This window comes from Eleutherodactylus coqui, chromosome 4 (genome assembly GCF_035609145.1).
Source record: "Eleutherodactylus coqui strain aEleCoq1 chromosome 4, aEleCoq1.hap1, whole genome shotgun sequence".
NCBI lineage: Eukaryota > Metazoa > Chordata > Amphibia > Anura > Eleutherodactylidae > Eleutherodactylus > Eleutherodactylus coqui.
In genome coordinates, this window is record NC_089840.1 from 235,739,397 (window position 1) to 235,764,899 (window position 25,503).

At 45.9% G+C, this 25,503-nt stretch overlaps 1 protein-coding gene across 3 annotated transcripts in view; it reads left to right on the plus strand.

Annotated features, from left to right (window-relative positions):
• NT5C2 (5'-nucleotidase, cytosolic II) overlaps positions 1-25,503 on the plus strand; it is a 97,535-nt gene that overhangs the window by 37,616 nt on the left and 34,416 nt on the right. For all 3 annotated transcript variants that reach the window (XM_066600903.1, XM_066600905.1, XM_066600906.1), the window contains 3 exons: positions 6,868-6,941; positions 20,853-20,970; positions 22,545-22,640. In XM_066600903.1, coding sequence (XP_066457000.1) covers positions 6,868-6,941; positions 20,853-20,970; positions 22,545-22,640 — 288 coding nt within the window. The remainder of the gene's footprint in view (positions 1-6,867; positions 6,942-20,852; positions 20,971-22,544; positions 22,641-25,503) is intronic.

Sequence of the window (25,503 nt, forward strand, 5' to 3'; positions counted from 1 at the left end):
AATAATTACCGTAGGTCCTGCAGGTCATTTATGTAGCGGTGTGAGGAATGTAGCACCGTCACGTACTCGGACGGTCGCTAGGTTGTTTGGTAAGCTGCTGGTGACAGCTGTAACATCACATCGCGGGTACAAATCTGCTTCATCACAGGTCAACAGCCATGTAATATTTGCCTGTCAAGGAGATTTAGAGTAATCCGTCAAGTACAGAAGTAAAATAAATTGGCGCCCGTTTTTAGAACTGTCATATTTATGAGATTACATTTTGGAAGATCACAATTTGTTCTTATGGTCACCCCCACAGGCTTTTAGTTAAAGGGGCGGATTTATAATCCAAGACATCATTTATCCATAATCCATATCGATTGGGTCACTTTGATAAGATGTATCACCATAACCTCATGATATACCTTAAAGCTCGAAACTGTGGGGCCAAATGTTACAGATAGTATATGTCTTCTATAAGGACAGTATTTATGTTCACCAAGGTCAATCGGAATAATCTTCGGATCACCAACTCTTCTGAAGTTATTAGTGACGGTATTGTTGTACCTTGATGCCACCAGGGGCTTCTTGACAGGGCTTAGATGGAGGAACGCCCCTGTCACATCCATAGCTTCCAATTGGCTGGCGACCCAGCACAGCTTGGAGAGCTGACAGCAGCATGGAAGGAGTTATGTTGTGGGATGGAGGGTTAGGGTTAGGGGTTGTTTCAGTGTCAGGCTTCCATAATTAGCTGTAAATGCTTCCATGTGAGAGCTGGTCAGCATTTACATGGAAGCATTGCCACATAATAATGTAATCCTAACTGTGAAACTACCCATAAGCCTCCATCCCAGGCAAAAGTTTGTGCTTGCTGCTCGAACCTTTTCATCGGCACTGAGAACTCCTGGCAGCCTGTGCTGCCGCCGCCAGCACCTTGCCGCCCGTGTCAGCTAATGTCCACTGACGCCTGAAGGGGACATTAGCTCACATTAGCACAATACAGAGTGCCGGAGGGGTGAGTCCTGCCTATCAGCGGCGCCCCCGGAGTGGTGAATGCAACCAATCAGCCACTGGGAGCGTGACTGCCCGTCAAGCTCCTTAACTCTTGGCTACACCTACCACTTCCGGTGGCGTCAAGGTACAATAGTACCATTAGTGACTATAACATGTAATATTGTTACACTCAAGAAAGACGTCCAGGCCCCTCTTGAACTCTTATCGAGTTTGTCATCCCCACGTCCTCAGGCAGAGGGTTCCATAGTCTCACTGCTCTAACAGTAAAGAACCACCTCCTGTGTCGGTGTAGAAGGCACCCCCTTGTCACAGTCCTGGGTATAAACAGATGATGGGAGAGATCTCTGTATTGTCCCTTGATATATATATACATATTTATTAGTTCGACCCTCAGCCGTCTTTTTTCTAAACTAAATAACCCCAATTTTGATAGCTATTGTAGTCCGCCCATTCCATTTATTACTTTAGTTGCCGCCTTTGTACCCTCTCAAGCTCTGATATGTCCTTCTTGAGTACCGGTGCCCAAAACTGTACACAATATTCCCTGTGTGGTCTGACCAGTGACTTTTAAAGAGGAAGAACAATGTTCTCATCATGCGCCCCTAGACCTCTCTTGATGCACGCCATGATCCTATTTCCTTTAGCAGCAGCTGCCTGACACTGGTTACTCCAGTTAAGCTTACAGTTAACTAAAGTTCCTTTCCATGTCGGTGTTGCCCAGTGGTTTGCTATTCAGTGTGTAATGGTGACATGTATTTCTCCTATGTACGGAACCTTCTATTTGCACCCTCACATTTCTCCTAAAAGTGCCTTATCACCCTTACCTTCCCCTCCTCCCCCCTCCCCCCCCCCCCCCCCCCCCCCCCCCCGTTATCAAACGCTCGCAGCACTTGGCTTGGTCTGTAATGAAGGGCACTGATGTTCTTGCATCCGCCAACACCTATTTGCCCCGTGCGCCAGGCATTCTCCTGATATCTATTACAAATCAAGTGGCTGCTCTCATGTAGGGACGCCGTATTCCTCTGGGTCATCAAAGCCGCTCTCATCTACTTGTATTTCCTCTTCTGACTTGATGAAATTGATGTTCTGTATCTTTTTATCTCCTCTCCAGAACAGACGCTTCACTCATCTGTCTACTTCGTTAGATTTTCCTTTCATGAGATGGGTGCTGTGTGAGGCATTTTCATAATGAAGATGGGCAGATATAGCAGAGCTGAGCTTGTCATTTAAACCTCTTGGGACAAATGATTTTTAATATCTTTATTTACAGTCAGTGAATGTGGACATTCCCTTTTACATAAGGAGGTTGCTAACATCAGCTCATCTGTGTTCTCTTATCTGCTAGACTATGTCAAAGGGGTTTCACAGGGAAATACTATCTCAGGATAGGTCATTAGTTGTTAATGGGCTGGAGACTCACCGTTCAGGACCCCCACCTATCAGCTCAGACCCCTGTCTGCGCCGCAACACACAGGGATATGGATTGGAAGCTGCTGCTCCGACCCTGTGTAGTGGCTGTTGCTTGTAACTACAGGTGCAGCTTCCATTGTTTTTAATAAGTTGTGCCTGCAGTTACAAGTGACAGCCACTAGAGTCAAATCTGATTGTGTAAAGCGGCACATTCTGCCTCCATTTACTGGGCGATCACTCATCCTGTGTGAAAGTACAGGAGCTATAATCGTTGGGACAACTAAGCGCCCAACAATCGTCCCATCTAAAAGGATCCTTGGACCAATGAATTGTTCTCCAGAGTAAGGAGCATCGATCAACAAGCGGGTCACTTGGCGCTCCCTTACATTTCTTTTACGTGGGCTTAAGGTTGCTGAGAACAAGGCTTTAGTACAATAGTTTATCCTCCTAGGCCGGCTGTACCTCTCCTCTTTACAGCAAGCCGAAAAGGAACGCTCAGCCGACCTATGAGCCTTTGCTCATTTATCAGCTGATCCTTGCCCCTTTTACATGGCCTGACGATCGGCAAATGAACATTTCAAGTGAGCAGTCATACTGTGTAAAAAGGCATTAAAAAATGGGTGGGGGGGGGGGGGGACATTCGACGGGGGCAGAACCATAAACTTATAATTACAAGGCTTGCAATTTTGATACTAATGAGTATTGAATCTAAATAGTGGATCCTTGGGAACATCTTTCACTAAATAGTAGTAGGTAAATCTGCATTGCTAGGAAAATACTGGAAAAAAAATACATTGGGCCTCGTTCACACGGGTGACAAAGTCGCATCATTTTGTTGCATTGCTACGATGCTACAAATCGCATGTATGTGAAGCCCATGCTTTCCAATGGGTTACGTCACACGTGTGATGTTTTGTAGCATGCGACAAACAAAAACCTTGCGGGTCCGGTGATATGCACACGACTTGTGAGGTTTTGTAGCCCATGTTTCCCTATGGAGCCTTCCTCTCTGTTGCCTCACATTGCACGAAAACGCGATTTTTGTTCGGTGCGATTCAACTTTGACAGTAGGAAATCCTACGGTCAAAGCCATAGCCTAATCCGTAACTGCAGAAAAAAAATATACATACATCACTTAAGAAACGCTGTCAGCCCGGCCACGTTTTCTTCCCGGTCCTCAATACTTGTCTTTTTCTTCTCTTTTGTCCGGGGATTGAAAAATCCCCGCCTCCTGGAAGCGCTGCCTGTGTTTGGCTGACGCTTAGCCAATCACAGCCAGTACTCAATGAACCAGTCACAGCCATCTCCGATAGGCTTAAGCGTCAGCCAATGACAGCTAGCGCTTCCTGGCGGCGGGCATTTTTCAATCCCTGAGAGGAAGATGATCAGTGCCGGGGACCTGGGGAGACGCTGCAGCAGAGACATGGACAACCCGTCTAGGTGAGGTATGCTTTTTAAAAAAAATGTCTTCAGCTACGGCTGATTTTTGGGGTAGGGCTTATATTTAACCCCCCCTCCCTCTAAAAAAACCTTGCATGTGGTGCTACAAAGTCGCACAACTTTGTAGCACCATATGCGTCTTTGTAGCACGTCCAAACCATAAGAAATCTGTCTTAAAGCACTATTGAGTCTCGCTGGGTTAAGGATAAACCCCTTTAGCCTAGTTTTCTTACGTCTTGTGTTTTTGATCAGATACACTTCAAGGACTGCGGCTTGCAGCAGATTTAGTTTCACCTAAACTCTAGGTATTGTGAAGTTGTATTTCCCGTGACCTTACATACTATGCCGTTGTCATTGGATATGATTTACAACCTCAGCATGTAGCTGTTGCATAAACACACTGTATAGCGGTCGGTCTATTATTCTGTTCTTCTTGGAAGAAGATGGATCTGCAGGAGTAATTGAGGTTACTTACGTACAGCAGGCAATCGGGAGCAATCATCGGTAGACATCAGAAAGAAACTTTGTGAGGTATTAAAGAGAAGAAGCCGCAGCAGTAAAGCTGTGTTTAGATCATGTTGTACTTAGCGCGTTTCTAATGACCCCCTAACTCCAAGGTCTCATGTCTACAGGGAAATTCGGGCCCACATGGATTCCCCGTGCAGAATCCTGCAGCCGGTCTCTCATGGCCCGCAGAAATGAGGCCAAGAAATAGATTATACTTACCTGTCCAGGCGCTGCGGGTCTTCCCTCCATCGCTGCCGGATAATATTTCTTGTGCCTGGCAGATGTGCTCGGTACACCAGCAGCGTGCTGCGCGCATGCGGCTTGCACACTTTTTTTTTTTTAAACTCCTGCTGTCTTGCGGCACAGCACAATAACAGCTGCGGGTGTACCGCGGGACCGGATGGCTTCCATTGGCTTCAGTAGAAGCCGTGGGAGCCGTCCTTACGGGCAAACCGCACAAAATGGAGCATGCTGCAGGTGGTTTCCCACTCGTGCACGCCAGGGAATAATGACATTAGCAGGTATTTAATTACCTGCTGGTGTCCAATGATTCCCTATGGGCGTGGATCGCTCGCGCGGATTTACTAGTTATATTTTGCCCATGGACGTTGGGCCTATTTCAGAGACCATAAAACTGTCACATTTTTATGAGTGGACTATTTAAGTATTTATTTATTTCTCTACTCATCCTGTTGTGCTTTTCTTTTAAGATCAAATTAATCACATCCATGTCTGTGCCTTGTTTCATGTGTGTGTGTATATATGCATGCCTCTTCTGATCTATTTCATTATGCCTGAGGAAGAACCCTGAGAGGTTCGAAAGCTTGCTATAACATCATGTATTTTTGTTAGCCATTAAAAGGTATCATATCTACAAGATTATTTGGTTTGTCTCGCTGGGAACAATCACTTTTTAATGGGCAGTAACTCATTGTAGTAAAATTTACATCACTCTTCAACTTACCTGCAAATGATGTATGCAGAGAAAAGAGCTTAAGGCCCATTTAGACACAACAATAATCGCTCAAAAGATGTCGCTCAAGCAACTTTTGAGCGATTATCGTTGTGTCCTTTACAGCGCAAGATGATCGCTCAAGATGAGCGATCACCTTGCGCTCCCAGCGTGCTGCCCCCGCTTGTCTTCTGCAAACAGCTGTTCCCCCGCTCCAACCGCCCAGCTGTTATGCAGCCGAGCGCTGGGAGCGGAGGATGCAGAAGACAAGCGGGGTGGCCCCGCTTGTCTTCTGCATCCAGATGTTTTCTGCACGGAGCGCCCAGCTGTTATACAGCCGAGCGCTCCTTGCCAGGTATGGAGAACACAGCTGTTCTGCTCTGTTCTTTATACTCAGCCTGTAATCGGGGATGAAACAATAGTATCAGCTGTATCCCTGATAAGGCTCGCTGAAAGACAATGATGAGCGACAGGATAACAAAAACTGCACGATGTCAGTGCAGTTACACACAACGATTGTCTTTTGAGCAAATCTTGAGCGATAATCGTTGTGCCTAAATGGGCCTTTAACACAGATAATCTCTGATGAAAGGTGACAACTGATTAGAACATAAAGGCATTGTCACAATTGGTCATCCCCTGTTTAAATGCCTCATTTACCTTCCAGACCTCTGGAGGGATCTCCCATGTATATCAGGGTAACCCATTGATTTGCATGAGTCGCATATAACGCTCTCTTCACTTCTACGTTATACTCAAAATACATTAAAAAAAACAGGAACGAAATCCTTCAGCATGCCGTGATATTTTTTTCTGGTAAAATGACGGAAACCCAACATACCTCATTATAGTCAATGAGGTCAGCCACAGTTAATGTCTGCCATGTCATGGATCCCTCCGTGCCTGGTGCCTTTTTCTTCTATTCCTATGACCATCAATCACAAAGGGCAGGTAATGGTTAAAAATATCAAACTAAGCCATAATCAATGCCCAGATCTCCACCGGTCGAGATCCGCCTCCTGTTTACATTCCGAATACGCGGGTGCCCCCCACAGCCAATTATTGGCCTCAGCGGGCTTGAGCCGTATACTGCTCTGGCTAGTAATTGGCTGCAGCTGTCACATGTGTATATAGAACTTTACAGCTGCAGCTAATGCAAACAAAGACTGGCGGAGAACACAGGATCGGCGGTGCTTGCGTGGTAGGGGGTCGGAGGAGTTAGTATGTATTAGTTTGTTTTAAACTTTTTCCCGACCTCTATAAACTTTCCGACTGATGAGTAGAGTGGCTGGGTCTGTATAGTGATGTCTACGCTGATGTCTCTACACGATGGATTGTCTGCAGAGAACTGTCATCTTCTGCTTGTAGAACATACGGACTTGTATTGTTCTGTGCAAGCCTTTCTGTAACAAGATCTTGTCCCTGTCATGGACATCTCTAGGTAAATGTGACCTCTGAAGGAAACCATATCTGTGTAGCCAGTTGCCTCCGCCGGCTATCTTTAAGGTCATATCAGTGCCCCCTAATCATCTCTCATGTAATTTTCTTTTCTTGTCCTTCAGGGTCTTTGTGAACAGAAGTCTCGCCATGGAAAAGATCAAGTGCTTTGGATTTGATATGGATTATACACTTGCTGGTGAGCACGGAAAGAATGCTAAGGCCTCTACAAAGCCGCTATTTATAACTTTTTTCCCTTTAGTCCCTGAATGTTGTCACCCTTTCTTAGAACAGTTTTTCGACATGATTATTTAGGTCAGCTAAGCCTGGGAAATCTTCTCTGAGGGAACTTCCAATGGTAGAGAGGCATATAAATGTTTCTGCCAAATTGGAGGGGTTTTAGTCTATTGATCCATTTCAGAAATCCAATAACAAACCTCACATCTGTGTACATAAAGAATTACATACTAACCTAGTATGTTAGGCCGAAAGAACACAATGTCTATCTAGTTCAGCCTGTTTCCACCGCCCCTTGTTGATCCAGAGGAAGGCAAAAAACCCCAATGAGGCTGAAGCCAATTTAGCCCATGAGGGGAATCCTCTTGGATCAAATGATGGGATATATCCGATGGGATATATGTTGCATTTTATGAGGTGTTGCCTCTTAACACACACACACACACACACTATATACTTTACGTTCCAACAATCGGCTGTCGGGGTAAGCCGCAGGCGGTATACGTTTTTGCTGCAGGGGAAACGGAGTATTGTATACCACTCGTTCCGTACAGATTCATGCCATTGATTCCAATAGCTTTCTACTCTGGCTTATTGAGGGAATTACTGAGCAGAGGACCCACATTTATATTTTACCTATACCTGTGGGGCATATAGAAATGGCTTGTCAAGATGGCGGCCTCTGAGACCGCTTAAAGAGGACCTATCATCTCCTCATGCCAACAGGGCCGGCTGTATAGCTTTTGCAGTCAAGGTCCCTCTGTCTCCAACAATTCTTTGTTTTGTTTATTTATACTTACCCCGTATTGGGCTCTTTCGGCGCTGTGAATGTGTCAAGTGGGCAGTACCCACCACTCACTATCAGTTGGTGACAATGAGCGGTGAGGTCCACTTGACACATTCATGGCAGTGGGAGCTGAATCTAAGAGGAGTCTGAACAGGGAAATGGGGGTGACTATAAGCGAAGGAAAGATGGTAGTGGAGTCGGCCGTACCATGGCTGCAAAGCTATGCAGCCGGCAGCACACACAGGAGGACATGAAGGTCATCTTTAGACAACTTTTTTCCATATTGGAACATGTTGATTAAATGAAACTGGGTCCAGTCGCCATAATCACTTGTGAAATCTGATTGTGGGTGCGCCTAGCAGCCGGACCCCGTATGATTGTCTTTATTTTTGGCTGGCTCAGGGTGTCCAGGTCAGACAACCCCACTGAAAAATATTCCTTTGTTGCTCCACTTTTGTACTAATGCAATTTTGGGACTATCAAAAGGGTTCTCTAGGACTTTTACGACTGATGACCTTATAGTATGCTCAGGATAGGACATCAGTGGTTGATCACTGGGGGTCTGCTGCTTTGGATCCCTGCGGACAGTGCTGGAAGCAAATAGTGCTGTCTGTGTTGCGGAAGCTCAGGTTGGTACTGCAGGCGCTGCCACCATTAAACTCAATAGTCAGGGTGTTTTAAAAAGTAGCCTAAGGGCTCATGTCCACGGGCAAAATATGATTTAGGATCCGCAGCGGATTACCTGCACGCGGATCCGCACCCCATAGGGATGCATTGACCACCCGCGGGTAGATAAATACCTGCGGATCGTCAATAAAATGGATTTAAAAAAAAATGAAGCATGAAAAAATCTGGACCATGCTCCATTTTCGTGCGGGTCTCCCGCGGGGACGGCTCCCGCGGGCTTCTATTGAAGCCTATGGAAGCCGTCCGGATCCGCGGGAGACCTAAAATAGGAATTTAAAGCATTTACTCACCCGCAGCGGGCCGGGAAGCTCTTCTCTTCCTCACGGCCGCATCTCCCTTGCTTCGGCTCGGCGGATGTGCCCGGCGCATGCACGCGGCACGTCGACGACGTGCCGACGACGTGCCGGCGACGTGCCGCCGGCGTCAGGAATTCATCCGCCGGCCGAAAAAGAAGATCCGGCCGTGAGGAAGAGCAGAGCTTCGCCGCCCGCTACGGATAGGTAAATTCTTATTTATTCTCCTTTTCAGCCCTCATGTCCGCGGGGCAGGAGGGACCCGCTGCAGATTCTACATGTAGAATCCGTAGCGGGCCCGATTTTCCCCGTGGACATGAGGCCTAGCGGCAACAAATGTGGTGGGGTGTCATAAATAACGAAAACTTACCTGTGCAATCCCTGGCCGCTCCAGCAGTTGGCACTGTTCTGTGTTCTCTTTGCTGTAGTAGTGCCATCACTTACAACCATGTGGCTGCTGCAGCTAGTCACTAGCCATGTATGCAATAAGACCAGCCATGGGCTGCAGTAGTTACTTGGATATATGTGATGTCATCACTGCAGGACAAGTCAACTAAGACCGCTAGGGACCACCCAAGTGTTAGCAGGGGAAATTAATAGTCAAGTTGTTGTTTTATTTTATTTTATCACCTTTACTACTGTTTTGCTGCAACCTCTTTAAGTCCAAGATGCCGGGTTACATTGTATACAGGCAAAGGCTGCTCTTCAAGTCATTCTATACAGTTTTGCATTTTCCATAATGTCAACTCGGGGAGAGTTCTCTTCTCTGCAAGCGGCTTCTCAAGATAACGCTATTTCGATACTTGTGGATGAAGTTACTTGGATCCACTTAATCCTGTCCAAGTTCACGCCTCTTTGACATTCAGTACATTAGAGAGATAGTACAGTGGTTGCATTTCCAGCAGGGGTATTGAATGGCAGTTTATGGAAACATTAGAGTGTCAGAACTGGAAACGAGCTGTCAATCACATGTGTTTACTTGTAAACAAGGTCGGCTGCCCCCCTGACCCTCCACAGCTCCAGCGATCCCATGACCCCTGATTCAGTATACGGGTTATACACGGGCACGCAGTGTTTACAGAGATCCTTCTATTTCAGCCCAGTGAATAGGAGTTTTGATAACCAGCAGTTTCATTATCTTTGTGCTTTTTATGTACGTTGCTCGTGTTATTGGTGTTGGGTTAGGTGAGGGTCACAGCATCTTTTTGTTCGCATTCATCTGCTGTTCGCATTTTTTTTTTTCAAAAAGTTTTTAAAGCAGATTTTTGACAGGTGCACTTTAGGATATTTTTCTCCCCAAATTTCTGTAGTACAATATGTAAATGGAACACTTATAGAGAAAAAGCACTGGTTGGTAGGTGGTATTGCAGAGCTTTCCGTCTGCCGTTCTCCTCAAGTCTCCAGGCATGTTCTGGTTTTCCAACCTAAAATATCTCCTTGGCCTTGAGGAACCATGCTTATTATAAGGGCTCCCACCCACTAGCGTTTTTTTTCACTGCGAAATTCGCACTTTTTTTTTTCCTACAGGGGGTCTATGGGACTTGTAAAGCTAAAATCGCGATCGCGCAAAATCGCGATTTACCGCGAAATCGCGATTTTGTGCAATCGCGATTTTAGCTTTACAACTCCCATAGCCCAAAGACCCCTGCAGAAAAAAAAAAAACGCTGCGAATTTCGCAGTAAAAAAACGCTAGTGGGTGGGAGCCCTAAAGCAGGTGCAGACAGACCCTGTCTCCTTCCTGGTGGCCCATCTGCCACATCAGTGCATAACAGTAAGTAGTGGCAAGTGCTGCACAGGAGATATAGAATTACATGCTGACCATTTAAATAACCGGCTGAATGGGTAATACTTGGCCTGGTTGGGTTTGCCACAACGAAAGTTTGGATTTGTTTGTGGTTCTTTGCTCTTGCTAAAAGAGGGAGACCACCTCACCAACAGCGAGGGCAGTGTGCTGCTCCACAGCAAAACCAGGATTGAGGCGCTCAGCCCTAGGTCTCCCGATTTGAACACGACAGTCGTCAGTGCCCAAACTTAACCTGGATTCGTTACTGAAGACAACCCTGTTCCACTCCTTAGCCGTCCAGTCACCACTATTCATTGCCCGCCACCATTCATAGTAAACGGGCATAGTAAATAGAGAACGACTGCCTATTTTCACCGAGTCATAACGTAACATTTTTTTGGCAGACTGTTTTTGCAGGGGGGTTTGCCATTGCCTTCCCAAGTCATCTTTTACCCCCCCCCCAGTAAGCTGGGTACTCATTTTAGCAGCCCCGGAAGGATGGAAAGCTGCCTTATCTGAACCAAGTGTGGATTGAACCTGCAACCTTCAGGTCATGAGCGAGAGCTTAGGACTGCATTTCTGCTACTTAATACTCTGCGTCACATGGGGCTCTATAGACCGATTTATCGTCAGGTTTTAATGCCTGCATAAAATGAACGATAAGCAAATTCATTATCATTCGCCGTTCAATCGTTGACCATGTTTACACTGGACGATCAAATGATTGAATGCTAATTGCTCTGTATAAAAGCGCCCTTAGATATACCTGTCCTTAGGAGAGATGAGTGAGCCTACTCGGTAAGGCAGTTACTCGAGCGAGCATCGCTCTTCTCGAGTAACTGCTTAGTGATCCGAGCAGGCTCGGGGGGACGCCTGGGGCGGGGGGGGGGAGCGGGAGGAAGAGTGAGAGTGATCTCTCTCTTTCTCCTCCTCCCACTCCCCCCCCCAGCCCACCCGAGCCTGCTTGGATCACTAAGCAGTTACTCGAGAAGAGCGATGCTCGCTCGAGTAACTGCCTTACCGAGTAGGCTCGCTCATCTCTAGTCCTTAGTATATATTCACACATTGTGACCCTGTTCTGTTTTGGGTTTTTTTGTAGCAGTTTTCAACCATTTTAGTTGTATTAAATATGTAGGAAATAATATGATCAGACAAAGAACAAGTAAACTGTATTAAAAAAATCAGGAAATTGGTTAAATTACAGTCTCAGTTGTTGACATTTAGATCCAGAATGTATTTGGCTCTGTAGGTCGTTTCTTTGCTCCAAGCTGGATGGAATACATTAGTGATGTCTAGGATTACCGTCCTCTTCCATCCGGTGCCGATTTGGAAAGAAATTGCTGCAGGGTTTGGGATAAAAGAACCTTTGTGGTTTCATCGATTCTTTTTCTACTCCATTCTTTGAAGGAGAGCAGGCTTGCAGATTATAAACTTCTAGTAACATTGCTTTGAAGAAGATGGCAGAATACAGCAATGATGTAGAACCAGTTACAGGATATGGACGCTTCAGACTTGACATGTTAAACTTCTGCTGCCCACTGCTTTCTCTCACATATGTTCTGGGCTTTGGTTGAGTAGTCGGAATAGTCATTTTAGCGCTTACAAATCATTTTTGTTCTGTAATTAAAGATATTTTGGACATTTAAAATGTATTTAAAATAAAACTGTAAGTCTGATTGTCAAACAAATCAAGCACCGAGCAGTTGTCTGAATGGAATGAAACCTTCTCTGTGATTTGTAACATTGAAATAATTAAATGATCGCAATATCAGAGCAAAAGGATAATTATTGTGGAAAACCGACCCCTTGAAGGGGGGCTCTAGTACCCTGTTGTTCCGCCTCTAGCTTGGATACAAGATGTTATACGGGTGGGCATGGAGGCTCTAGTACCCTGTTATACCGCCTCTAGCTTGGATACAAGATGTTATACGGGCGGGCATGGAGGCTCTAGTACCCTGTTGTACCGCCTCTAGCTTGGATACAAGATGTTATACGGGCGGGCATGGAGGCTCTAGTACCCTGTTGTACCGCCTCTAGCTTGGATACGAGATGTGATATGGGTGGGCATGGAGGCTCTAATACCCTGTTGTATCTCCTCTAGCTTGGATACAAGATGTGATACTGGCAGACATGGAGGTATACAGGTTCTGTATGGTATCCTGTGGCATATTGCTCCACGTTTTCAGTAACTGAGCCTCTAGATCGTGCAAACTAGTAGGCTGTCAAAGCTGGTGTCCCAGATGGTCCCATACATGTTCTATTGGATATAAATATGCTGACCGGGCAGCCACGGAAGTGTGACAATGTTATGGAGGCTCCTGTGACCCCCTTTGTGTGTGCGGCGGAGCATTATCCTCCTGGGAAATACCTCTTAGAAGCCGCCATAAGAGGAACACATGTGTCTGCAGGATGTCCTGAACATATCGCTGAGCTGTCATTGTCCCTCGTACCACTACTAGGGGTGACGGACTGTTGTATGTGATGCCCCCCAGATCATCACACCAGCAGGGGGCAGTGTGCCGCTCCACAGCAAAGGTAGGATTCAGGCGCTCACCCCTAGGTCTCCAGACACAAACATGCCGCCATGACTGCTCGAACTAAACCTGGATTTGTTGCTGAAGACAACCTGGGTACACTTCATAGCAGTCCAGTTTCATTATTCACGACAGCACTGAAAACGGAGGCGACAATGGATGGGTATCAAGAGCAGTACATGTTATGGGTGCCGTGAGACCAAATGTCCTTCAGCCAAGCGCCTGGAAATGATTCGGACAGACACGGGCCGGTAACGATGGTGTTGCCTGTCTCTGGATGGCGAACAACAAAGCAGTTAAAGCTGCTCATGCTTGTTAGATGATCAGTCGATCCTTTCTACTGGTGGTTGAAGGCCGGTCGCCTTGTTTGCATGGCGTCAAGCATCTAGTGGTCCCAACACCTTCTAACAGTCTGGTCAGAACACCCGGTGGCGGGTAATTCGTCAATACTAGCATCCAGCTTCTTGCATTCCAATAATACGCCCCTCTCAGACTCTGGTAACGTGGTAAAATCTCTTCCATTGCGTCGTAGGGGGGTCTAGTGGTCAACAAGCTCTACACAAGTGGAAAAAGAGGTCACTACATAAAAGTAGTCTCTGAGAGCCTTTTTATAGGCCAAGGGTGGAACCACTTTTAGGGTCTCAGGTGGCAAGACCGTTCATCTAATCACACCACAACTCTAATCATTTGCACATCTGCCTGAGATGGAACTGCATGCCGAGTTTTGCAAGCAAACAACTCCTCCTAGGTGCTTTGATTTTTTTGACAGAGTGTATACCCTTAACTCCACTAGACCAGCAGAAGCAGTTTACGAATGAACATGTGAAAGGTGTCCTCAGTGCATAAGTTCTCACTATATAGCCATCCTGAACCACAGCTCTGGGGTCTTTGGGCTATGTTCACACAGTGGAATCCACTGGAGAATTTTCTTTTCAGAGGCCGCCTGTAAAACCACGGCAGAAATTCATGGCCTATAAAACTATGGCTATTCTGCTGCTGATCCACACCCGGAATTAGACCTGTCAAGGGGCACGTTTCTGTATGAAGAAGTGGCATGTCACTTTTTGATGGCAGTCTGTGCAAAATTCCGCATTCGGACATAGCCCATTGACGGGTCTAAATCAGGGAGATGGAATAATACCTCCACAGGGCCACCTATTGGAAGGCAGCATTCCTTCGAGCCAAAGTTCGACTCTTTATACAAGCCTTGTAACAATGACTGGGAATTAAAAGAAAAGAGAAAAGAAAGCGTTTCTGACCCCCTTCCCAGGCCCTGAAACAGCTGTCTGTGCATGGAGTCTGGCTTTGCTTTTAATTCCCAGGCATTGTTGCAAGGCCTGGGTTTGCTCCACCTCTTTCTTTACTAACATGCAAGAAAACTTTATGGTTTGCGTAAAATTGAGAAACTCATTGCTACAGATGCTACATAAAATCACTGCCATGTCTCTAGAGGGAGTATCTGTAGCAGTTGTGCCTACTCCAGCTGTACTTCACTCCAGTAACTGAATATAAATGAATTAAAGGGATTGTCTCATGGTGACATACCCTGTCTCTATGCCCTATTACTGCATCCCCTATTGGGACTCCGCTCTTTGTCAGAAATTGATGTGCTTTTACAGAGCGACTCTCTATTCTGCCTCGGACTAAAGCCATTCTTTTATTACGTGAGCAGCCCTTCACTTGAATGGTTGCCATATAATGCTACATCTACAGGGGAAATGCCTGGCCGGTCATGACCTCTTTAGCAAAATAGTTTGGTCGTAGAGGGTGCCAAGAGCTGGACCCTTCCCTATTTGCTGCCCCAGGGGGTTGTGTCTGAGACAGTTATGTGACTCGCTGTTTTTAAAGACAATAAAGTTGGCTTCACAATGACAAAAAAATCGTGTTCTATTGATTATGAAACCAATGATTTTCAATGGTTTCATTCTCATTTGCGATGTTTTCACTCCAGCGATGCTGCTTGAGGAAAAAATTGCAACATGTCCTATCCTTTTGTGATATCGCCAATTGTATCCAATGGGGCCAGCGGCGGCAACGCCAGCCCCATTGAAAACAATGGAAAAATATTGAGATCGCGCTAGGGAATCCCTTCAGAAGCGGGGATATGGGAGGGAATCCCCGCAGGGATGAAGGGATTCCCCACAGTTATATGTGGCTTTCTTCACAGGGGTTTCACATGGATTGCGAGGGCGATATTGCTGTCACCAGGGTGAAGTAGCCCTTAGGGTGTGTTTACACATAGCGGATCAGCATCACAATCCACGCCATTTGGTATGGGTTTTGACTATGAGCCACAGTCCGATTTCACCTTTTCAATTAACAATCTTCGCTGTGGAATTTTCCGCTGCCGAAGATCTTTAGGGAATCCTTCACATGTGGACGCACCTCAAGGTTTACTTTTCTAATTTTATCTTGGCCTAGATAGAGAACGGGTGCCAAGAAATCTTTCCCAACTCCTTGACTTTCTCTTTGCGTGACCCGTGCTGCAGCTCATATAGGTGAACACCACCTACATCATTTGTGTAGTGACACGGTAACAGGGAGTTACACTGGGTTCATAATGATTCTACACATGCCATTTGTTTTTCCCAAGCGGACAGCCTGTGCAAGGATTTTTTTAAACAGTTCAACAGTTCTATTACAATGTGCAGGTTATTACAAGCCGAAGTTCTGATCATGGCGATGGCTTTATTTATATTACTTTGAGATGGACACAAAATCTGTTGTTCCAAATTATTACGCCGGATTCGGTTTTTGAACACATAGCACATTTATATAATTTCCAACATACATGTTATTTGCTGCATGCAGAGGGAATTTTGCAAAATATGTAAACACCTTAGATCCAAATTAATTTACAGATCGATATAGGAGCCCTTATTTGATATGACTTGAGCCAGTCTCTTATCCATTGAGCTGGTGAGTCCATGTATAGCTTCTGCTTGGATCCCATTAGATGCCGCCAGTATTGCCTCCCAGAGCTGCTGTTTTGAGGTATACGAACGCTGACTCTTATATATCTTCTACTTAAGGATGCTCCACAGGTTCTCAATAGGATTGAGGTCAGGAGACGATGGTGGCCAAGCCATGATTTTATCCCCTTTTATGCCCATAGCAGCCAGGGAGTTGATGGTTGTTTTTGCAGCATGGCACGGTGCCTTGTCTCGTATGAATATGATTTTATTTCGGAAGGCACGATTTTTCTTTTTATACCAGGACAGAAAATGCTCAGATAGCAACTCCACATATCGTTCAGCGTCCATTCTGACACCCCCGAGGACCCTAAAGGGGCCTACCATCTCACTACCCAATATTCCGGCCCAAAACCTCACTCCGCCGCCTCCTCGCTGCCGGCTCGGTCTTGTAGGAACAGGGGGGCCGTTCATCAGCCATCCAGAGCTCCATCCATCAGGCCCATCCAGGGCAGCACGGCATTCATCGGTGAAGAGAACGGTCTGGTAATGAGTCTTGATGTATTTCTGAGCCCACTGCACGCGCCTCTCCTGGTGAGCTTTGGTCAGAGGGGGGCCGATCTACAGCTCTATGCACAACCGCCAGTCTCTGGAGGATCCGGCACCGAGAGGTTCGGGACACTCCGGTGACACCGGCACCTTCAAATACCTACTTGCTGCTCCTCAGTGGCCTTTTTACAGCTGACCTTCTAATAAGACTAATTTGTCTGGCAGAGACTTTCCTTATTAACCCTTTATCAGACCGTATTCGCTTGTGCTGTGAATCCCTCACATATCTCTTTACAGTTCGGTGATCTCTCTTCAGTTTCCGTGAAATATCAATTGTTTTCATGTCTTTTGCAACACATTGGTCTATTTGATGCTTTTCGTCTTCAGAAAGGTCTTTCTTCTTCCCCATACTGCATGAGAACTGGGACTCGCTTAATAAGTAGCTTTCCCTTTAGGACGCTTTCACTCAGCCGAGAAACTCGCACAAGATCTGTGCGTCGCGAGACGCGCAAATATGAACCCTATTCTTTTGAATGGAGTCATATACACGAGCGTTGTTTTAGTTTTCCTCGAACGCAGCTCCCATTGATCTCAATGGGACCTTTAATACATCGCATGCTGTGCGATCTGAAGTTTCCCATTGAAATCAATAGGAAACACTTTTGACCCTCTCTCGTACGTGAAACTTGGGCAAGAGGATTGGAATTTCTACAGATGTGATGCATTTTTGCCTAAAAATCGCCTTAAATTTGCTGGTAAGGCCTGACGTACACGGGCAGATTTGCATTGTGGAATCTGGAGCAGCAAGTACCACCCAGAGCACGCTATGGAAAAGTGATTCTTCATGTACGTGAGCAGAAACCGATTGCGGTTTCCGTTCACAGAGGAAAAATGGCAGCATGTTCCATTTTTGCGTGGATTCCGCTCTGACAATTTCCATTGAAGTCATTGCGAAAACATCACGGGAAAAGTAGGAGTCTAAAAAAAAAAACCTGTACATTACAGATGAAGAAAAAGGAAAGCAGATACGCACTGATAACATTGCTGCCAGGGATGGATTCCACATGCACACCAAGATACTGTATGGCGGTTGGCAGCACGCAGCAAGTCATAGCATGCTTGCTACGTACCACGCGCGTGTCTCCCATGGACGACACACAGAGAATTACAGCCGTCTGAGCCGGACTTGGGGGATCTAGCAGCAATTTAGTATTTTGACACAAGTCATAAACAGTGTGCTTGCAATAGTCTTGCTGTCAAAAATACCAGAACCATCACAAAACCCCAGGAAGACCCTATTAAAGTTATTGGAGTCTATTGGATGGCAGTCACAGCCTCATGGCTTCCACTATAATTTCCAGTTAGGCAATAAAATGGTAGGAAAATTGCACAAAATTGATGGCACTTCACAATAAAAAACCTACAAGACAAGGGGAGGATGTGCTGAAACCAGACGACTCGTATTTCGGATTCTTAGACTGTCCATATGGCCACTGTGTTTGGTTTCATCCACATCGCCGGTTCCTGTGTTGGTTGCGGTCCTGATCGCCCTCATCATTGTAACTACTTTCTATGCCGAACTGTTCCTGTTTTCCGATGTGGAGGACGTCCTTTGCTGTGGAAACTGCTGAAGAATTTGACTCTTATTAGAGTGGGGCCAACTAAAAATAATACACCTCTGTGTTTAGTGGACTTCTGCCAGACTTTATGTAGCATTTAACTAGATTGAGTCTGGGCGAAGTATGCAATGTGTTTCACAACAGCAGACAGCACATGATTCCAGGCAATCCCCTGGGTGGCTTCACATCTTGCTGGGTTCATCAGGTTCAAAGCCATTACCCAGCAATTAATCATATGCTCCTAGGATTTCCACTCCAAGGTGTCTGACTTCTTACCAGGAGTGACTGTTTAGAAAAGTTTCAGGTGGGAGTACTTCAACTTTTTGAATAATGTCCAACTTCTTTTCTTAACCAGCGTACTGCATGCTGAAGCCAAGTCTACACATGGGTGACATTATGTACAAGGAAGTAATGAACTCTCTCTTTCCTCTTATTAATGCGCAAACAATTTAGATTACTCAGGAAATTATACAATGTGTCCTTATCCTGTTTTGCAAGTGCTATATCTTTGCTGAATAAATAAACTTTACAGGATTTACAGCTTCACAGACAGTTCAGGAAGCTGAGATCTATAGTGCTGTTGGGATGCTACTTTTAGCGGTCACCGAAATTGCTGTAGAGTCAAAATATACATTTTTCACTCCGTGGCCCCACCGAATTCACCTTTTATTCTTGCCATGTTAGACAGGTAAAGTTGTTGGGGGAGGGGCAATAGGAATGGGGTATGATGCAGATTCGGTATACGATGCAGCCGAAGGAGTTACAAAAATATACAATATTTGTGTATGAGCGAAGGAATGAAAACCAATAATGTTGTAATAACAAGCAGGCATTTCTCTTTTATCATAGACTTAGGGCCAATGACCACGGACAGATTATCGCAGAGGAAGCTGCGCCCAGAAACCCGCTACGAATTCCGCAGCAATAGCCATTCATAGACCTGCTGTACTAAATGATTTTCTTGTGTCCAGGAGCGGAAATCAGCTGCGAATTTCTGCTCGGGGGAGAATCGCAGCATGTTCTATTTTGTGTGGAAAAACGCGCGGAAGACTTCCATTGTAGTCAATGAAAGCCGTCCGTCCCACGATACTCCCGCTGTGAGCACAGCTGAGGTATCGCGAGAATACGCATCACCGCACAGCGCCAGCGCGTCGTACGCTGCACTGCACATGCTCGCCGAATGGGACTCTTGCAGCGGATCCGGAGAGGTGAGTATTGGGACCTCTGGGGGGCGGCGTGTCGAATTACGCTGCCATATTCTGCTGGGCATAAGGCCTCACCTGACGCTAACTATGACTAACTAAATCTGAATTCTATTATATGCACAATACAAAATTACAGCAATGCGGAAAACAATGTCAGTAGTGTTAGGGCTCCTGCACAAGGGCGGATCTGACTTGCGGAATCTGGGGCCGGAGGCTGCCCTCTGATTCCACAGCAAATACTGTCCACAGCCTCCTATGGAGAACTGCTGCTTCCTGCACACGAGCGGAAATCATCTGCGATTTCCGCTCATGGCAGAAATAATGCAGCATGCTCCATTTCTGTGCGGTTTCCACCTGGACGGCTTCCATTGAAGTCAGTGGAAGCCGCCAGTCCCGCAGCCCTTCTGCAATCATTATTGCAAAAAGGTTGTGGGATCACCGGTGCGGCATAATCTGTACTGCGTATGTGCACCGGTGCTTCCGCAGTACAGATAAAGAAGAATCTGGGCAGGTAAGCAGCGTCACTAGCCGGGCACAGGGTCGGATCCCGCTGCGGGGTCCTGCATGCCATATCCGACCCTGTCAGGTGCAGGAGGCCTTATAAAGATGTTAGTCCTGTTAGACAGAAATCACACATTTAATACTTTAAAAGGTTAACCCTTTGCTAATCACAACATAGTCTACCTGGAACATGGCAATCAAACTCCTATGGCTCTGTCTCTATCTCTGTTCAGACCCGTGAGCACCAGTGCAGTCCAGGTCCTTCACAACAGGCCTGTTGTTCAACTCTTTGCATCCTCATGGTGTGCACACCTAGCCGCTTGTACTAAGGCTGGCCTCACTTACAAAAACATTGACAAGGACCTCCTCGGTGTCGTCTTTGGTCTCGGTATATTGCTCTGCTGTGCTGTTCCATACTGTCTGTCCTCCAGACGGCTCTTCTCCCAGTATCTCAGCATTCACTCAGGCCGTACAACAGCAACTCGAACTGCCCTTCTTACATCCAAGGGCTCAGGCTTCCGCTGCCTTTTTCTCTCTGGCTGCAGCAGCGCCTCCACTCACTAACACAGTCTCTGCACTCTGTGGTGATGCAAAAAATCCTTTTATAGTGCTGACATCTCAGTAGACAGTTCCCAGGGAGCATGCTCCATCATGGTGGGGCGGCCATCTTGGCGCTCCAGTACACCCTTTAGGGCAGCCACTTACAAACCAGCCCTGCAAGCAGCACCATAGATCTCAGCGTCTTAGTTTCCTGTGGATTTGGTTTGTGATGATAGGATTGAATAAACTGTATGACATGATGAATTTTCAAGTTTGGGTTGATTTAGACTTAAGGAAGTTTTTTATCTCCCTTTGATTTTTCTTCTCCATGTACATAGTTTTCTACATTATACGTCATGACTGAGGCTGCGGCTAGATTAGTCACTACAAGATATATCTAATACCTTTTAGCTGTATATATCTGCATGTAAATTATATCTAATTATTTTTCTGTTTTCTCAGTATACAAGTCTCCAGAGTATGAGTCTCTTGGCTTTGACCTGACTGTTGAAAGACTGGTGTCCATTGGTTATCCTCAGGAGCTTCTAAGTTTTGTTTATGACCCAACATTTCCTACCAGGTGAGACAATGTTGTGGATTCCTTCCTTCTATTCCTCCTTACCCTTCCCACCACGAAAGGAACACTTTCTCTAATTGTAGTTGTGTGCATTATTGTGATGGCACATTGCCGCCGCTCCCCTGCTTTAACTACCATATCAGTGGGTGCCGTCATGCTGCATTCAGTGCTGTGTCCCCCTCTCCATCCCTGGTGTCTGCCCGTCGAGTGTGCGCATGCTCACACCCTCTCTTTTAAAGGGCCAGCATACGCTGAATAAACCTGCCCCTCCAAACCCCTTCCTGCACCTGGTTATTAGGCATCCACACCCTAAGGGGGATGCCTAAGCAATTAGTCCTATTTAGCCATTTTTGACAAAGTCCTGGTTTGTGTATATTCTGGTTCAGCCCCTCGCCTGACTTCTGTGCTGCCTGACCTCGGCTCTGATTACCCGACTATGTTAGCGCTCGCTGCCTGCCCTGACCTTCTGCCTGGACTTCACTATTGCTATTTGGCTACTTTTCCAGATAAGCATCTGTTCCCACCATTAGGTACTGTGCCTTGGCCCAGTGCAGTGGTAGCAGCCACACAAATTGGACTATCCATGCAAATAATGGCGTGGGGACCCCACAGCAAAGACGATATCCCGCTTGGGAGGGGTCAAGAGTAAAAAAACAGGGGTTCCCATATGCTGCCTCCTCAGTTAGCCCAAAGTCAAACTGGTGTGTGGCAAGGTGGATCCACATCCGTCTACCCGACAATTATCTTTCCTCTCCATCAAAACTTCTTCCAGTTACTACTTGCCTGCTACTGCCCCCGATATTTTTCCTGCTACCAATGTTTTGCAAGCTCTACTTCTCAAATTGCCCAATAACACTGCCCGTGGCGCCACCTTATATTGCACCTACTGCGCCCCCTGGATGGTATTGTGCCAAGGTTAAAAGCTCTCCTACCATAGTGAGAGTTGGTGGAGTCATCAGATTGTTGAGGAACCACCCACTGGGACCATCACCAACCACGAGAACAGGGGCTACATGCTCCGTTGTGTGAATGGAAGGAGAACCAAGCATGCAATCACCACTCCATTCATTTCAATTGGTCTGATGGATATTGTTGAGCTCTTGATCTTGGCCGTCTCCAGCACTCTTAATGAAGTGAATGGAGTGTGCTATGATTTATTACCTACTTCTAAGCATGCTTATGCTGTGACCCCATGTATTGTGCCAACTATAATCTCACTTTTCCATTGGCATCTTGGTCCCGCACCTTCCAGGAGGAGTTGGTGGCTCCACCTGTTGGCGGCTCCTTCATGCAACTGACTTTGCCTGGTACACTGTGATAGGGCCACTTGTTGGCAGGTCCCATAACGGCCACGGTTCCCAGTCCCTCCACATCTCATTTTTTTCTCTTTTTCTACCTTCCTCCCTTCATTTTTACCTTTTTAGTATATCCTATATGTGAGTGTAGCTGTATGTCATATATACAGTCTGAGTCACATAGAGATGTTTACCTGCATGCCTTCTCTTGTAGCTGAGGCTTATATTCTGTATATATGCTTGAAAGCTAATTATATGTCCAAATGTCGTCTTTTTCTCCAGAGGTTTGGTGTTCGATACTACGTATGGAAATCTTCTAAAAGTGGATGCCTATGGCAACATTCTTGTTTGTGCTCATGGCTTTAACTTCATGAGAGGGTAAGTACAACTGTTATACCTTTTAGCACATTAATCCATCATTTTCAGTATCGTATTGCTTCATTGTTCTGAAATTAAAGGGGTTGTCCAGCTGCTGGAGGAATGCTATAAAGTAAACCACCAGACTGCTCTCTCTTCTTTTGCACCCCCTGCTGCTCCAGTTTCTCCAGTCTCCACTCACTTCTAGGTAGTACGATCACTTGTCACCTGAGCATGTCAGCACTGTGGCCAATCAGTAATACCAAGGCTCATGCCAGGGATTGGCTGCAGTGGTAATGTACATAGATGGCAGATGGCCAGCTGCCGGGAGACAGGCTGAGACCGATTGGTTCAGAGGGACTACAGGGGCGAGTATAGTGTGGATGTGAACTAACATTTTGTCCTATAATGACTTCTGTCATGACACAGATGCTTGCTAGATGAAAGGGTTTTAACACTGCTGCTTCACCAAGACCACGTTGGTCAGCATTGATTTCTTTGCGTTGCATCATTGACCTATGAAGTAGGCAGAAACAGAACTGAAGCTTGGGGATCTGTATCACTGGCACTCAGCATCCTTGGTTTAACTTCAGACCTACTCTGCTACTAATCTGACATTGGGTGTGGAGAGACGCCCCTGCACCCTTGAGGGGGGGCAGCTGACGAGGCAATCCTGAGTGTGGTGCATGGGGTCCAGGAACTACAATGAGTCCCGTGAACGATACTCACAGGATGTCGGGCAGCTGCCCCCGTACCTGCAGCTAGTGTCATTGATCTAGCTCTATGGGCACATATACATTAGATACATTACTTTCATACTGCGCTCTGTCAGGTTTAATGTACTGTTGGTGTATCATCTCAGGTAGCTTCCACACCACCTGCATTATTACTGATGGAGGTAGATACCTTCATTTAACGCCACTGATGACATTTTGCCTTTTCTTCTTTTATATAAGTTTAATTTGAAAAAGATAAGATCAGGTTTGTATATAAATGCCTCCTCCGGCATCCACCCACTTGTTATTCCAAGCAAACAATGGATGAGGCAAGGAGACTGCGTGTAATTGTAGGAAGATGAAGGATTTCTGATTACACGACTGTTGTGCTGCTTCCTAGAATATTAGCATTACGTGTCAGAGCCATTTCCATAGAAACACTAATTACTCGGCTATGCCTCAATATTGCCGCTTGTGCTCGTATACGTTTCAGCAGTATGTGCATTGCAGATTTTATATATATATATATATATATATATATATATATATATATATAATGTAGTCCGTGAAGAGTAGCTGAGTGGACATCTACGTCATGCTTCACGTTCCAAAGACGGACCTGTCAGGTTACAAACGCCAATGGCGCCCAATGGACACCATTGACTTAGGGCCCTTATATATGGTAAGATACATTGTACAGAGCATGAAACCAGCGGTGACGTAGCCATCGTATATCATTCGCTCGGCGTGCATTGACATTGAACAATAACTGAGTAGTTCTGATCTTTCATTGGAACATAACCACTCCGCTAGTCAGCCCTTCTGCTTCCTGTTCAGCAAATCATTACAACACCCATTTTACACGCAAGAATTCGCAGCGGACGAGCTATGAAGTTTTGGTCCGCATGAAAGAGCTACACAGCGAATATAACAACTTAGGCCTCCTACACACGGGCGGCTTTGCATTGCAAAATCCAGAGCGGGATTCCGCCTCTGGATTCTGCAGCAAATCCAGCCCATACCATGCCATGGCAAATCGTGATTTCCTGCCCACGAGTGGAAAATCGATTGCTATGGACTATCTCAGACAGACACTAAAAAAAGCAATGTGAAAGCAGCGGGACGTTGCAGATGTTCTATCAGCTGCGTACAATGAGGAAGAACCAGTCATGTCAACACTCGCCACAATGTACCAAACAGATGTTCCCTTTGTGACGGTCCTGCTCTGTGTCCATTCTTTTTGCAGAGGAGCTCAGTATACCTGCTGTGTCCCTTGTTTGCTTTCTGCCTATGATCCTAGATCCGGCTGCGTCACCATCATCTGCTTTTGCATTCTAGTCCTTATTATTCCGCAGTTTCGTACTGCAGTGTATTAGTTCCTGGGCAGTACATCAGCCTAGTCCTTCCTATCATCATGCCCTTTATTACTCCGTCTAGAGATACTCTGAGCAAAGAGCATGCAGCTGCCACATGGCAAACACAATGCTTTATTGTTCAATTGCCTTTTGAAATCTATGGCTGTTCTTTTGTAATCCTCGTTCATTACCAGACTGGATTTTGTTAGCAGGACCGCTGCCAGGCTCTCTTGGCTCCGTATCACCCAGTCTTGAAAATCAATAATTATATACCTGTTTTTTTTAGTTTGTTAATAAAGAAAGTCAACACACAGTTTCATCATCATCATCATCATCATCCAGCAAGCCTGCGAAGCCGAGCGAGAGAGATCACAGGCTTGCGTAATTTTAGATAGGGAATTGAAGAGGTTCTTCACCTAATTTTTTTTATTTTTAGATAGTTCTGATTAACGATGGGGGGTGGAAGGACGTGACAGCAAATCTTTCTCTTTCAAAAACAGCAAGTTTGACAAGACAGTGATCATTTCTGAGGATTCTTTATGTATATCTGTAGATACAAAAATCTAGAGGCAGATAATGCAGGATCCACTATATACAATAAATGGTGTTCAAAGCTCACCTCCTCCACCTCCCTGCACAACGACCTCTGCATAGGTCACAGAGCATGCCCACAACACTCTCCTCTGACTGAGGTTTCTTACATACAGGTGCCTACTGGAAAGCAAATCTTTCTCCCAGCACAGCAGCTCAGGCACGATGGCTGATCTGATAATGTTGTTTTTAGAAAAAAAAGAAAATACAACCCCCCAAAAA